This window comes from Ornithorhynchus anatinus, chromosome 11 (genome assembly GCF_004115215.2).
Source record: "Ornithorhynchus anatinus isolate Pmale09 chromosome 11, mOrnAna1.pri.v4, whole genome shotgun sequence".
Taxonomy (NCBI): domain Eukaryota; kingdom Metazoa; phylum Chordata; class Mammalia; order Monotremata; family Ornithorhynchidae; genus Ornithorhynchus; species Ornithorhynchus anatinus.
Window position 1 is genome coordinate 40,954,294 of NC_041738.1, and position 15,039 is coordinate 40,969,332.

Genomic DNA, 15,039 nt, shown 5'->3' on the forward strand with positions numbered 1-15,039 from the left:
AATGGGTTATGATTTCAGTATTAAGACACTAAATGAATTTTCAGACATCTTTTTAGTTTATCCATTGAATTGATTTGTCATTTTCTCATTGCCCTTGAGTCCTCAGGGTATAAGGTTTCTGGAGAGACTAGATATTCTTGGGTGTAATATTTAGTAGTTGAAACAACTCAAGGGGAGTCGGTTGAACATGTTTCTTTTCAAGCCAGTTTAAACTGTGACATTTTCTAATACAAGCCGTTTGTCTTTTCTCTGGCTGCAGCATCTGATGCCATTCGAATGCAGAGGGAATGGAGCTTTGCAAGAACCTGTCCGCTGCTCACCATGATCTATCGTGGAGTAAGGCTGTTGAGACCAGGACTTTTCTGATGATTTTGAACTTCTAAAAAACTCTCACACCCTGAAGGGGGTGGGGTTCAGAAATTATTAAATAGATTTGTCAGGTTTAAGACCACTATTACGGATTTATTGGAATTTATCGTATGCTGACTTCAGAAGAGGTCTTGTGGCTTAGTGGTCACCATGTTAAGGGTGCACTAACAGGGCACGGTGTTAGGAGGCTTGGGTTTGATTCCACGTTCTGGCAATTGGGTGGTCATTTAAATTCCTGAACTTTCTGTTAATCAGAATTTGCAGTACCGCCAATTAGTATTTGAGAAGCTTCTGTATGAAAGGAACTTCCCAAATATTTATACAGCCCTAGGACATAGGGAGATTAAGGTCATGTTTTGCCCCATTACTCCTTTGATGAATTCCTTTCGTAAGGACCCCAACAACTAACTGTGGCTGAAAGGGAGAAAGAAGTGAAAATCCTTCAAAGTCTCTGATTGTAACTAGTACCAAAGATTAAGCAAGAAATATTCTCATTTCAGTGATGGATAAAATTAGCTTTAGGCTTTGTGGGGAAATTACAGTGATGAATTCAAGAATTAGTGTTTGAGAAGTTCAGGGTGGATTTTGTTTTCTACTCTAATGGATGAATTTACTTCAGGCACTAAAGCAGGGGATTTGCTTCTCTTCCAGCTGTTTGTTGTGTTTACCCCGAAGGAGCTGGTCAGTCATTTGCAGGAAGTTCTAGAGACATATGAGGTTAACTGGCAGCATATTCTGTCTTGTGTATCTACGTTGGTCGTCTGCCTGGCTGAAGCACAACAACTGGTTAAAGGTGCATAACTTCAGGAGCATTATTGCTTTGTGGGGGTAAAAAATCACGCCTGTCTATCGGAACACATAAAATGACGCATTTTTAGCTGTAGTGTGAACACCTGGGAGTGAAGTTTTAAAGGGAAGACTAGTGTACTTGGGCCCTGTTCCTGACTCCCAACAGTCATTAGTGGGCAAATATTTCACTGGTTCGTGGCTGAAATTGCAAATTACATTTCATCTCTTTATAAAAATACATTGTAAGATTTAACAAGTAGATGCTAAGAAAACCTCTTTTTGAACTTAATACGTAGATCTAATGTGTATAAATCCTTTTTTTAATATTATAATTTTACAACTGGGTGGAAGAGACCAGTCCTTAGGAAAGTGGCCACTGGTTTTTAGGAATAGAAAACATAGCCTTTCAAACGGTAGGATTGATTTTTACCTTATTTATGCCATCCCCTCTTTGTGCCATAGATCTAACACTGGGGTGTAGCAAATCTCAGTATCAGTCCCTCAGTAGAAAATTCCACTTGTAACACCACTATACATTATGAAAATCAAATGAGTAGCTAAATACCTTTCGACACACTCAGTTTGGTGCGTACGTATCCAGAAAGCACTTGCAAAGCCACTTGGCCTTTCACATAAGCCCAGTGATTATTTTGGTTATTTTGCCTTATTATTAATCTGTGCACGTGCCACATTATGGATATTAAGTACAGAAGTAAAAATAGCAACATTTATTATCTTTTAACTGAATTCACTAGCCAGGTCATGACTCAGTGTAGTGTGTAGAGCTCTGCTTTTAGAATGACCCCTTTGATCCTATAATTTTAAATTTTTTTTTAGTGGGGAGTTCAAACGATAGTTTCTCTCTGACTCTTTAATATGTCAAATCTCAATTAGAGGCATCATGTATTGGACCCTAGTTCAGCTTCCTAAGTGTCATCCATCAGCCTGGTTTGTTTTGCTTTAGCAAAGTGCTGAAACATCATCTCTAGGGAGCCTAGACCTGTTGTCTGTTTCTAAGATCTGTTTCTGGTTCACCTTGCAATTCCCTAATGATTTGTGTTTTTAATGATTCTGTCCTAGATTGGTTGGCCCGTTTGATGATCAAAGCATTTGAGACTTATAACTTGGAAAGTATGATCACTGCCTTTCTGATAGTTCGTCAAGCAGCTCAGGAGGGTCCCTCGGTGTTCATATCTTACACGGAATGGTTTAAGGTAAGGTGAGCACCAAATACAGAACTTCAAACCTGGTGAGCACTTGATTAAACGTGAAGAGAGGAATGAGAAAATAATCTTCTTTAAATTAAAGTTCCCAAAACTAAATCACCCTCCTATCTTTTGGGATTAGTTTAGCGTAGAAGGCACACTAATTCCCGACGCCTAGACGTATGCTTATCTCTGCGCCTGCTTCAGACGAATAAAAAAATATGGCTCTTGAACCACAACTAGATTTTTGTACCGTGAGGGTCGTTCCGTCCATTTTTCCGCAGAGCTTACTGGGGAGGAATTAGCTTCCCAAACTTTAGAAAGGGGCTGAGGAAGGAGTCAAGATGGCGGCTTCTGCTGGCAGGATGTGGCCCGGGCCTGGGGAACATTGGCCAGATGCCAGAACAAGCTGGTACCACTCTTTCCTCCTCCCCCACCCCAATCCCTGACCTTTGTGCAAGATGGGCAGGGCATTTTGGTGCCCAAGACAAGTGGTCAGGCCCCAGGGCGAACACTGGCCTTAGGATGAGGTAACCTGGTCCACAGATGTATTTCCCATTCCTGTCTCTGCAGTTCGTTCCTATCTTCTCCCCTCTTCCTCTGAGAGTCTAATTGAGAGATTCAGCGTGGTTTCTGTTGATGCCGATGCATTTCTCAGAGGAATCTACTACGTTAATGCAGCAAAGGTGTTTGATTATCAAGAAACTTCTGCACCTGCATCCCAAGTTTCTGACCATTCAATATATGTCCTGACAATCCTCTTGAAGGGTGGCAGGACTGAGAAGACAGTTTGCCTAGGGGAGCTTCTGGGAAGGTGGTAAGTGGGGCAGAGACAAAGTGGGGGAAGAAGGCCAGCAGATCTCTGCCTAGGCCTCTTGTTTCTCCTCCCTAGGCTCTCTGACTCTAGACTCTCCCCTATATCAGCTCTCACCACTACTCCTGCCTCGTATTATGCTGCTTGATGAGCGCCTTAGACTAGTCTTTAATGAGTCCAGTGCAACTGCTATCCTGGGTTAAGATGGTCGTGTAAACAAAATGTAGCTTTAGCATTTAAAGCCGGGGGGAGAGGGGATGGAGTTGGTTAACTGGCAGATTTCTGGGACTTTATCTTCTCTGAAGCAGGCATTGACATCATTTGGTTTTTAAAAGACAGTTTATCCCTCATTTTTAAGGAGTTTTGATGTAAATGGAGCCAAAATATTCTCCAACAGTGATTTCAGATGAACCATTCTTCATTTTAATATGGACATTAATGGCGTTTTCTGGAATAACACAGGGCAGCACAGATCCAACGATCCTCCAGAGTTATAAATGATCTGAAAATACTTGTACCAAATTCAAATTCTGTTTTACGCAGTTTTTTTCTTGCTATTTTCTCTGCACTCTAATTGAATTAATGTTTGTACCAAGAGAAAGGAATAGTTTAATAGGGAGCATTAATTTAAATTGATGGTAATGAATGTTTCTGTGCTTTGACGAAACTCATTAGGAAAAAGTAGGAATATAGATAGAAGAAAAAGTGCTACAGAAGTCTAGTGTTCATTTAGATACTCTAAATTAAAAAGCATAAAACATCTTGTTAGAGGTTAGGATTTAATAATGATGCCCCCTCCCCTCCCGCCTACTGAAGTGGCCTATTAGATAACATCAATTAAACAATCAATAAATAAATGGTACTTATTGAGTGTTTACTCTGCAGAGAAGCATCATGGTGCAGTAGATAGAGCTGGGAGTCAGAAGGTGATGAGTTCTAATCCCAGCTCCACCACTTGTCAGCTATGTGACCTTGGACATGTCACTTCACTTGTCTGTGCCTCAGTTACCTCATCTGTAAAATGGAGATTGAGATTGTGAGCCCTGCCTGAGATAGGGGCTGTGTCCAACCCAATTTGCTTGTATCCACCCCAGCGCTTAGTAAAGTACTCAGCACATAGTAAGCACTAAACAAATATCATAATTCTTGTTATTATTATTATACTAAGTGCTTGGGAGAATACAGTTCAGTGAAGTTGATAGACATAATTGTTGCTCTTAAGGAGTTAACAGTCTAGTGGGGAAGACAGACGTTAAAGTAAATTACAGACAGGGAAAGCAGTAGGGAGTGAGGATGGGATGGGAGTGAGGATATAAGTGCGATGGGAGTGAGGTGAGTATCCAGGTGCTTAAGGGTGCTATATTGTGATGGTTGGTAGGATGTCCACTCTGGATTATCAGGCCCCTTTAAAGCCAAAGTGCCACATATATATTCTTTTTTGTGGGAAGCAGCGTGGCTCAGTGGAAAGAGCACGGGCTTGGGAGTCATAGGTCATGGGTTCGAAAATGGGGATGAAGACTGTGAACCTCACGTGGGACAACCTGATGACCCTGTATCTACCCCAGCACTTAGAACAGTGCTTTGCACATAGTAAGCACCTAACAAATACCAATATTATTATTATTATTTTCTTTTTCAGGTTTCTTTTGGCAGTGTTAGTGGTTACCATAACAGCAGTAAGAAGGCTTTGGTCTTCCTGTGCAAGTTCCTATCGGATATAGTGCCCTTTGAAGCTCCCCAGTACATGAAGGTAACTTTATCACAGAAATGAGAAGCAGCATGGCCTGGTGGAAAGAGCACAGGCCTGGGAGTCAAAGGACCTGGGCTCTTAGCCCGTCATTAGGCAGGGATTGTCTCTATCTGTTGCCGAATTGTACATTCCAAGCGCTTAGTCCAGTGCTCCGCACATAGTAAGCGTTCAATAAATACTATTGAATGAATGAATGAATAATCCCACCTCCACTACTTGTCTGCTGTGTGACCTCGGTCAAGTCACTTTCTTTCTCTGTACCTCAGTTACCTCATTTGCAAAATAGGGTTTGAGACTGTAAGTTCCATGTGGGCCATGGACTGTGTCCAAAATTATCATTTTATATCTACCCAAGTGCTTAGAACAGAGCTTGGCACATAGTAAGTGCTTAAATAATAATAATAATACTATTTGTTAAGCAAGAATCGGCATGGCGAAGCAGATAGAGCACGGACCTGGGAGTCAGAAGGTCATGGGTTCCAATCCCGGCTCTGCCACTTGTCTGCTGTATGATCTTAGGCAGTCACTTTACTTCTCTATGCCTCAGTACTCATCTGTAAAATGGGGATTGTGACTGTGAGCCCCTCGTGGGACAGAGACTGTCCAACCCGATTTGCTTATATCCACCCCAGCTCTTAATACAGTGCCTAGCACGTGTTAAGTGCTTAACAAATACCCCAGTTATTAGTAGTAGTAATAATAATAAGTAAAATCAGCATTCACCACTGCTTATCTTGGACACAGGCTTACCTTCAGTGCTGCTTTCTGAACTCCAGACCTAATTATACTTGAAGTGTGATAATATGGCATCTGTAGGCAACAGACATCGAAAGCACCCGGCACACTGTTATTCCTGGTTTTCGGATGCCAGCCTCCAGCTAGCACTGGCAGAATGATTATTACGATTCTTATCCTCCTTTGGAATCCACATCTTCCTTTGGAGGTGAACCCTTGACTGTTGAGTTTCTCAGTGCTGTCAGGGTAAAAGATCAGAGATTGCTCTTCTAGCAGCTCTTACTACCAAGCTTTGTGGCCTTGATTCCAGTACAGATACCGGGTGCCGGTGGACTCATTTATCTTTTATCTCAAATCCACCATGGTTCCTTTCCAGCTTTTGTCACAAAAAAGCTGTCTTATCTTATTGAGGATTTCAAGTTGCAAGTTTAATTTTTGTAATCACCTTAACTCACGGTCGTACTCCATAACTTCCTCCTCACTACAACTATCTATCCTCCATAATAGGACTTTTGCGTCCTTTGCTCAATCGTATTTATTGAGTGCTTACTGTGCAGAGCACTATGCTAAACCTTTGGAAGAGTACAATGCAATAGAGTTGGTAGGCATGATCCCCGTCTGCCAGGAGCTTACAGTTCACAGGCGGAGACAGACATTAAAATAAATTACAAATAGGTGATTTCCATTGTTTTCTACTGAGGCTCCTTCCCCAGGTCACTAGTGTCCTCCTCCTTGCCGAGTCAGTATCCTCCTCCTTGTCGAGTCTGTGTCTGTTTGTTGTTATTATTGTACTCTCTCGAGTGCTTAGTACATTGCTTTACTCATAGTAAGTGCTCAATAAATACAATTGAATGAATGAATGAAAAAGGGAGTCTACTTAATAATAAAACCCAGGTCTCCTGGCTCCCGGTATCTTGTTCGTTCAACTAGGCCACGCTACCTCCGATGTTAAAACTAGTTAAGTCCCTATTCAAAAGCTGAAAATTAATTCATTTCATTTAATAACCCTCTTCTGATCCTTTGTTTTCAGGTACATATCCTTCACCCTCCATTGGTGCCTGCCAAATACCGATCACTGCTCTTAGACTACATCACCTTGGCCAAAACCCAGTTGGCTGATCTCAATGTAAGTCAAGGATCTAACACTTGCAGCACTCCGTATTTAATTTTCAGAATACTAACTACTATAAAGCATCTTTAATGTATTCAGAACCATGGATTTAAAAAATGCTCATTATGAGGAAAATGAGCATCTGCACAGTACTGTTGCAGTGGGTTAAAAACAGGATACGTTCTAGTTTAGTCTTCAGAAGGTCATGGGTTCTAATCCCGGATCCCCACTTGTCTGCTATGTGACCATAGGCAAGTCACTTCACTTCTCTGTGCCTCAGTTAATCCATCTGTAAAGTGGGGATTTGAGACTGTGAGCCCCATATGGGACGGGGACTGTGTTCAACCTGATTTGCTTGTTTCCACCCCAGCACTTAGTACAGTGCCTGGCACGTAGTAAGCGTTTAATAGATACCACAATTAAATTATTATTCTAATCTCCCCCTCTAGACTGTAAGCGTTTTGTGAGTAGGGAATGTGTCTGTTTGTTGTTATATTGTTGTTTTTGAGACACTTTACTGTTTTCTTCTCCTCTAATCCTATAAAGGTTGCTATAGAAGACATGGGCTTATATGAGGATTTATCATCACCGGGAGAACCACTGAAGGTAATTGGTGATCCAGACTGACCTGGACAAAATCTGCATTTGAGTTGGGCAATTTTCAGTTGTGATGGAAAGCATGTTTTTCTCAGCGAAAGTTATGAGTAGCTCTGGTTTTGACAATTTACTGTCTCTACCCTGCTCTTCCTAATTAATCAAAATGCTTTCTTGTTGTGTGGGCCGCTTTTAATTGTGTGAGCTGAATTCTGGTTCCAGGAAATCCTGGGGTTGATTTGTTCGAGACGGTTCAAATGATAAAATTAATTAGAAGGAAACATTTTAAATTTGATTCCATTTTTACCCTTTGGACTAATTAAAACAGCCGAAAGACTACTACTGCGAAGATAGCAGGAAAGCAGAATGTTTTTTACTTGGTAAATGAAATGTGGCTCAGGGATGAAGGAGACATAGTTTTGGGAGACATGGGCTCAGATAAAGTTTTAGGTGGTGTTCTGGTCTCTGGCAGGGATCAACTGACAGAGTGGCCTAGCCAATCTGAGAAATCTAGAATTGTTGCACTGTGGGTTACAGGTCAGGGTCACATTTTACCACTGAAAGGGAAATCCTGCCCCATATTTGTGCCTGACTGTGGTCCATTTTATGACTATCTCTTCACTTTTGGAATGGCCTTCTTGACCTTCATATCCCACCTAAGAGTAATTCCTAAAGTGATTAAACACTGTAAGCAAATGTAGGATTTAAATCTCCTTTTTTTGGATTTCACTGGTACTTCAGACAGTTCTTGTAATGGGTCCAATTTTTATAACTGAATAATTGAAATACATTTTAGTCGCATTGCCATTTCACGTATCTGCCATTTCTATAGCTCGTATAGTTTTATGGAGGTGATATTCATTGCAGAGAAGACAAATCTTACCTTGTCACGTTTAATGCTGCTTAATTTCTCACTCTTTCATCTTCTTCCATGTGCCTGTATCATCAGCCCCAGTGCCAGGCCTTAAAAGATGTTGAAAAGGCCATTAAGGTTTTTGAACAGACTGGAAAAATCCCTGCCCTTGTACTGGAAGCCAGGTAGGTCATCTTTTCAGAGCTCTTTTTATGGGCACGTCATCAATCAATCAATCATTGGCGTTTATTGAGCACTTACTGTGTGCAGAGCACTGTACTAAGAACTCAGTAGAGTGCAATACAACAAAGGTGGTAGACAAGTTCCCTGCTCACAATGAGCTTACAGTCTAGTGAAGGAGACAGACATCAATCTTTATAATATATCATTTAAATAAATTTAAATGTATCTAATGTCAAGAATTGTACGTTTAGTGCTATGGGGTTGAGGATGGAGTGAATATACGATTCCCAAAGGTCATAGATCCAAGTGCATAGAGCACATGAAAGTCAAGACAATATTATTTTTTATTTAATCAAACTGTAGTATTTAGGGAGTGTTGAGTACACAGTAGCCTAAAATGGAAAAGCACAATTGAGACCCTTAAAAAGCAGGTCCAAAGCTGGCAATGAAAATTCATCAATTAGTATCTTCAGGTGATATTCGATAGTTTTGTCCAAAAGGTATATACCCAGCAAGAACTTACTCTCCAGAAGCACCTGAGTCATCTTTTTAATCTGTTGATTTTCTTCCTTCGGATACAGCTGAGGTGTCTACCAACCCTATTGTATTGTACTCTCCCAAATGCTTAGTACAGTGCTCTGCACACAGTAAGCATTCTATAAATACCATTGTTTGAGAAAGAAACTCCTTGTCAGTTCTGTAAGTTTATCTCTGCTTGATAAATTGGTTGCAATTTCATGTTCTGACCTGCAGTTTGTAATAACGTCTTGCTATGTTGCTTTTGCTCATCAATTCTGTACTCTCTATTCTAGTATCTTTAGGCGACCTTATTATACAACCCGCTTCCTCCCAGCTCTGCTCACACCACGAGTGGTTGGTATTGTTTTTGTTTTACCATTTGGCATTGAGTTTGTGGAGGACATTTCTGACTCTTTTTTTGTCTGGCCTGTCACAGCAACTTCTTTCTTTATTGTACAGCTCCCTGAAGTGCCTGATTCCCGGATGACTTTTATAGACTTCCTAAAGAGGTATGAAAATCACTCGAGAAGATTGGGGCGATACATTGTTTCATAATGACACTTAAACTGGAGAGGCTTCTTGGGAAGGGGAATCTCCCACCTCTTTATTCTGTTCACAGAGTGTGTTAGAACGCGGCCTTTTGGTTAGGGTTTTTTTTGTGTGTGGGAATTAACTCCCTGACCTCAGTGGTTTACATTATTCAGTTTTCTACAGTCCAGAAGGTATCCCAAATGGCCTCTCAACGTCCCATTCAGTTCTCTGATTCTCTGATTTCTCTTTAAGAAATTCTAGCTAACTACCCTTAGCATTCTGCATTATTTTACAGTTAACCTGGGAGATGATTGATCACTAAGATAAAATAGCACCGTAGGTTGTAAAGGTCAGTTAGCTTGACCACAAAAAGTAGTAGAATATGAGCGAGGGAAAAAAATGAAAAGGAAGCTGATATTAGCCTCTAAATTCCCCCCAAAAGTGCAGAATCTGGGTGGAAAGGCAGAAGCTGAGAAGGGGTATAATTGAAGTTTGCAGAATCACGAAGGATATGTCTTGGTCAAACCAATCAGTCTATAGTATTTATTGTATGCTTGCTGTGTGCAGAGCACTGTAATAAGCGCTTGAGAGAGCACACTCTAACAGAGTTGGTAGGTGTTCCCCGCCCACAAGGAGCTTACAGACTAGAGGGGGAGGCATGTATTAACATAAATGAATAAACTATGATTATGTATATAAGTGCTGTGGAGCTGAGGGTGGGGTAAATAAAGGGAGCAAATCCAAGTGACAGAGAAGGAAGTGGGAAAGACAAAATGAGGGCTTAGTTGGGGAAGGCCTCTTGGAGGAGATATGATTTCAATCAGACTTTGAAGGTGGGGAGAGCGATTGTTTGTCGGATATGACCAGGGTGGGAATTCCAGGCCAGAGGCAGGTTGTGGGCAAGGGGTTGGCAGTGAGAGAGAGGAGATTGAGGTACAGTGAGGTACAATGAGGTTGGCATTAGAGGAGTGAAGTGTATGGACAGGGACATAGTAGGAAATCAGAGAGGTAAGGTGGTAGGGGGCAAGGTGATTGAGTGCGTTAAAGCCAATGGTAAGGAGTTTCTGTTTGATGAGGAGGTGGATGGGTAACCACTAGAGGTTCTTGAAGAGTGGGGAAATGTGGACTGAACATTTCTGTAGAAAAATGAACAACGCAGCCGAGTGAAGAATAGACTGAAGTGGGGAGAGACCGGAGGCAGGGAAGTCAACAAGGAGGGTGATTCGGTAATCAAGGCGTGGTTTGGATATGTGCTTGGATTAAGGAGGTAGTGGTTTAGATGGAGAGGAAAGGGTGGACTTTAGCAAAATTGTGGAAGTAGAACTGATAGGATTTGGTGACAGATTGAATTTGTGGGTTGAGTGAGAGAGATGAGTCAAGGATAACACCAAGGTTACAGGCTCGTGAGACAGGGAGGATGGTGCTGTCTAGAGTGTTGAGAAAGTCATGGGGAGGATAGGGTTTGAGTGGGAAGTTGTGGACACATGAAGTGTGAAGTGTCGGTGGGATGCAGATTTGGGAATCATCCCCATAAAAATGGCAGTTGAAGCCATGGGAGTGAATGAGTTCTCCAAGGATGTAGATAGAAAATCGAAGGGAATCCAGAACTGAGCCCTGAGGGACTCCCACAGTTAGGGATTGTGAAGTAGAGGAGGAGCTCCCGGGAAAGAGACCAAAAATGAATGGCTAGAGAGAGAGGAAGAGAGGACAGGGAGAGGACAGTGTCAGTGAAGCCAAAGTTGGATAATGTTTCCAGGAGAAGGGGGCTGTCCACAGTGTTGAAGACAAAGCTGAGGGGTTGAAGAGGATTAGGTTGGAGTAGAGGCTGTTGGACTTTAGTTTCAGAAGGTGCATGGCCTAGTGGAAAGAGCATAGGCCTGGGAGTCAGAGCACCTGGTTTCTAATCCTGGCTCTGCCAATCGCTTGTTGGTCACCTTGGGCCAGTCACTTCTCTGTGCCTCAGTTCTCTTGTTCTCCCACCTATTACTGTGAGCCCCGAGCCATACAGGCACAGTGTCCAACCTAATTAACTTGTGTCTACCCCAGCACTTAATAAAGTGCCTGGCACATAGTAAGCGCTTAACAAATACCAGTTAAAAAAAAATGGAAGGAAGGAGATAGGCAAAACTTGAAAGGTGAAAGGTTTTAGGGGCCATCTCTAACTTAACCTACAAAGGAAAGACTGGTTATGCCCTTTCCTCTCATGCCCTGGCTTTCTTTAGCAGTCTTATATCCAATTTTAATGTTTTTTTAGGGCAAAGTTAGCACGTCTCTTGAAATGTGACTGTTTAGTCACTGAAAGCCAGAAAACAAAACAAGAACTTAACTGTTCGCGGGTCTTGGGAATTATATGCTTTGAAATTATTAGAATCTTGAAAGAAATCATTAATTTAATTTTAATGCTTTTTTCTAATCCAGGTCTGATAAAATTCCAGCAAATCTATATGACAGCTACCACCGAGCATGTTCTACTGCAGAAGAAAGGCAAGATGAAGGTAAAATTCATAAGAATGACTCTGCATTTTTCATTTGATTTTGTTAGTCCAGGTAAAAGGATGGCTTCTTCCCATTCTCCCCAGGTGATAATGGTTTATCCTAGAGCAAAACAGTTCATATTTAAGGTTTCTGATTAATTTTTTAACTATCCAATTTTTTTTGGCCTGTAGTTTCTTTCCTACTTCTAGCAAACAGTGTTACATGTACTGTTTTATTCATTGGAAAGGTCTGGGGGTAGTTGAGTATACTGGTAATTTGCTTAAGCAGCATGGCTTAGTGAAAAGAGCCCAGGCTTGGGAGTCAAAGGTCAAGGGTTCTAATCCTGGCTCTGTTACTTATCAGCTGTGTGACTTGGGGCAAGTCACTTAACTTCTCTGTGACTCAGTTCCCTCACCTGTAAAATGGGGATTAAGACTGTGAGCCCCATGTGGGACAACCTGATTACCTTGTATCTACCCCAGTGCTTAGAACAGTGCTTGACATGTAGTAAGCACTTAACAAATACCATTATTATTATTATTATTATCATTATTCTCATCTAATGTACCCAACTATAAATAAGGGAGGGTTATAGTAAGAAAATGCATAAATGTGTAAAAGGTCATCTCTCATTGGGCAAGGGTTAACACCCCCAGAGCTAACACAGTGTTTTCTTGCTGAAATTAATTTGTTGGTTAAAAAAAATATTTTGAGGCAGTGTTTCTCAGTGAGGAAATTAGGGTGGAAATTCACCCTGGGATGTAACTGATTCCAAATCCTTGGGCAACTCTGATTCAAGGTTTTGTTCCTCACCAGAGAAAGGGATTCTCATCTCCATCCATCGGTTTTGTTTTCATAATTTTAAAGCTTTTCCTGATAGCTTAAATTCATTTTTAATATGTCCATGGACTCTGGTGTGTTCCCATTATTTATTGTATTTGCTGTCTAATGTCCAATGTTGCCTTCTGCTTGGAGCTTTCTCTGTCATCTCTTTTAGTTCCTTAACTTGTCCAGTGAATGTCCATTTCCCCTCCCCCACCCTCCTGCTTATGGGAATGTTGTCTTGGTGTCTTTAATAAAATTTCCAGAATGGTCATTTGGAAATTTGTGGTTTTCATTATTAACTTTCCAGAATGGCCAGAAGTGAAGAACAAGTTGGTAGTCCAGAGTCTTTTTCTTTTTCAATTCTCCAAGTAAAATTCCTCCTGTAGCTTATCTTCATTAGTCTGTAAACTCATTGTGGGCAGGGAATGTGTCTGTTTATTGTGCTATTGTACTCTCCCAAGCGCTTAGCACAGTGCTGTGCCCACAATAAGCGCTCAGTAAATACAACTGAATGAACTTGCCATTTCATTTGACCAATAAAATAACACATTTCAGAATATCAGAAGAGAAAACTTCCTGTGCTCAGGAATAGATTTCTAGTTATTAGGGGTATACAGTATATTTACTAAGATCAGATGTGAATTTGCTCTTTTCAAATGGATTACACAAAGGAAAAATCCCTATTGACAGAAATATGAATTTCAGCTTTTTTAAGTGGCTAAATCATTGGAACTTCTCATTTTACCTAGATGCTGCTGTGGAAATGGAGACTGACTCTGCTGATGGGCCTTTGGATCGGTTAAAAGCAGGACTAAAAGATCTGAGAACACTGATAGTAGACCCCACCAAATATGATGGTGAGATAGAATTACATTCCTTTATAAATATTACTTAGTAAAGATGGATTGTGCTTCAAAAGCAGCCAAGCCGTTACCTCATAAATTTGAGTCTGTGTTCCGGAAGAACCGAGGGAAAGGAACAGGGGAGAAAGAGAAACTTTCTGCCACTGACAGCTTCCAAATTTAGTTCTTCCAGAGCTGCCAAGTTTCTGTGCTTCTAATAGAGACCCCATCTCTAAGGAGCCAGAGCAGTTTCTTTTTCTGTATGTTCTTGTCTTTTCTCTCCCTCTCTCCTCTGCCCCAGACAGGCTTTTGGGCATCTCCCCTCTCCATGACACAAAGGATTTCTCTCGTGGGCAGGGAATGCATCTGTTCTTATGTTATATTGTACTCTCCCAAATGCTTAGTGCCGCGTTCTGCGCACAGTAAGCGCTCAATAGATACGACTGACCGACTGAATAATGGAGGGTAGGAATGATAAAAGAAGCCTGTGGTCTAGAGACTGTGCATCAGCAGTCAGGATGAGAGTGACTTCCGTGATGACTCCTACACCTTTCTTAACTTTTTCTATGTTTGGATGGTCGCAGGGTTCCAACATTCCTGGCTAGTAGGAGTCCTAGGGTTCTGCCCTGGTTTGAGAACATCTACGTGGCATATATTTCACTTGAACATGGGGAAAGTAGGGAGCAAGAGAGGCAAGCAAAGGGGAGAAGGATGAGGAGAGGAAGAGTAAAAATTAGAGAGAAAAGGGAATAAAGACCAGAATGCTCCAGCTGAAGCTGTCATTTTAAAGGGGAGAAGGGAGTGCGATGGAAAGTGTTTTTAACACTGTGATCACCAGTAACCATTCTGCCCATTCCTTAGAAGTTCCTGTATTTTGACATTTCACGCTCCCACCTCCTGTTCCCCTGTGTTGTATTTTCTTCGTGCTTCTTTTCACCTGCAGCAATGGCAGCTCAGATTGCAGTGATCTCTGAGAAACTGCGAATTGTTCTGGGGCACAGTGAGAGCAACACTGAATGTGAGACTCTGAGGGTTCATCTTAACTTTCACGCTCCAAAACTTGAGCAGCTAGAACAAAGGGTGAGTATGAAAAGGCCCGGAATGAGGATTAGGAAGGAGAGGAAGGGTGCGGACAACCTAAAATAGCTATTATCCTTTGTCTGTGAAGAATATTAAGTGTATTGGGCTTTGGTAAACTGGTCAAAGAGTAAATGTTGAGTTTTGACTTCTGAAAGTCTTTGTGGAGACTGGGGATTATTTTGTGCTATGTGTTTCAGCAATCAAGAACTGGAAATTTCATGCCTTGGCTTCCTTTTTGAGGTTTGGGGCCTCAATCCCCCAAGTAATTCTAAATATATACTTTTTGTCCTAGGTCACTGATCTATTACTGACCTCTTTCTGCCAGTATTTAATAGTTTCTTCCAGTTTCAATCCTCCTGACAGG

At 41.4% G+C, this 15,039-nt stretch overlaps 1 protein-coding gene across 3 annotated transcripts in view; it reads left to right on the forward strand.

The window, feature by feature from the left end:
* The window catches only part of FANCA (FA complementation group A), a 64,319-nt gene that overhangs the window by 19,958 nt on the left and 29,322 nt on the right, over positions 1-15,039 (forward strand). For all 3 annotated transcript variants that reach the window (XM_029075048.1, XM_029075046.2, XM_029075047.2), the window contains exons 12-24: positions 260-336; positions 1,021-1,162; positions 2,239-2,372; positions 4,817-4,927; positions 6,693-6,788; positions 7,320-7,379; positions 8,317-8,405; positions 9,216-9,276; positions 9,382-9,431; positions 11,872-11,948; positions 13,503-13,610; positions 14,539-14,675; positions 14,968-15,038. In XM_029075048.1, the coding sequence (XP_028930881.1) occupies positions 260-336; positions 1,021-1,162; positions 2,239-2,372; positions 4,817-4,927; positions 6,693-6,788; positions 7,320-7,379; positions 8,317-8,405; positions 9,216-9,276; positions 9,382-9,431; positions 11,872-11,948; positions 13,503-13,610; positions 14,539-14,675; positions 14,968-15,038 (1,213 nt within the window). The remainder of the gene's footprint in view (positions 1-259; positions 337-1,020; positions 1,163-2,238; positions 2,373-4,816; positions 4,928-6,692; positions 6,789-7,319; positions 7,380-8,316; positions 8,406-9,215; positions 9,277-9,381; positions 9,432-11,871; positions 11,949-13,502; positions 13,611-14,538; positions 14,676-14,967; position 15,039) is intronic.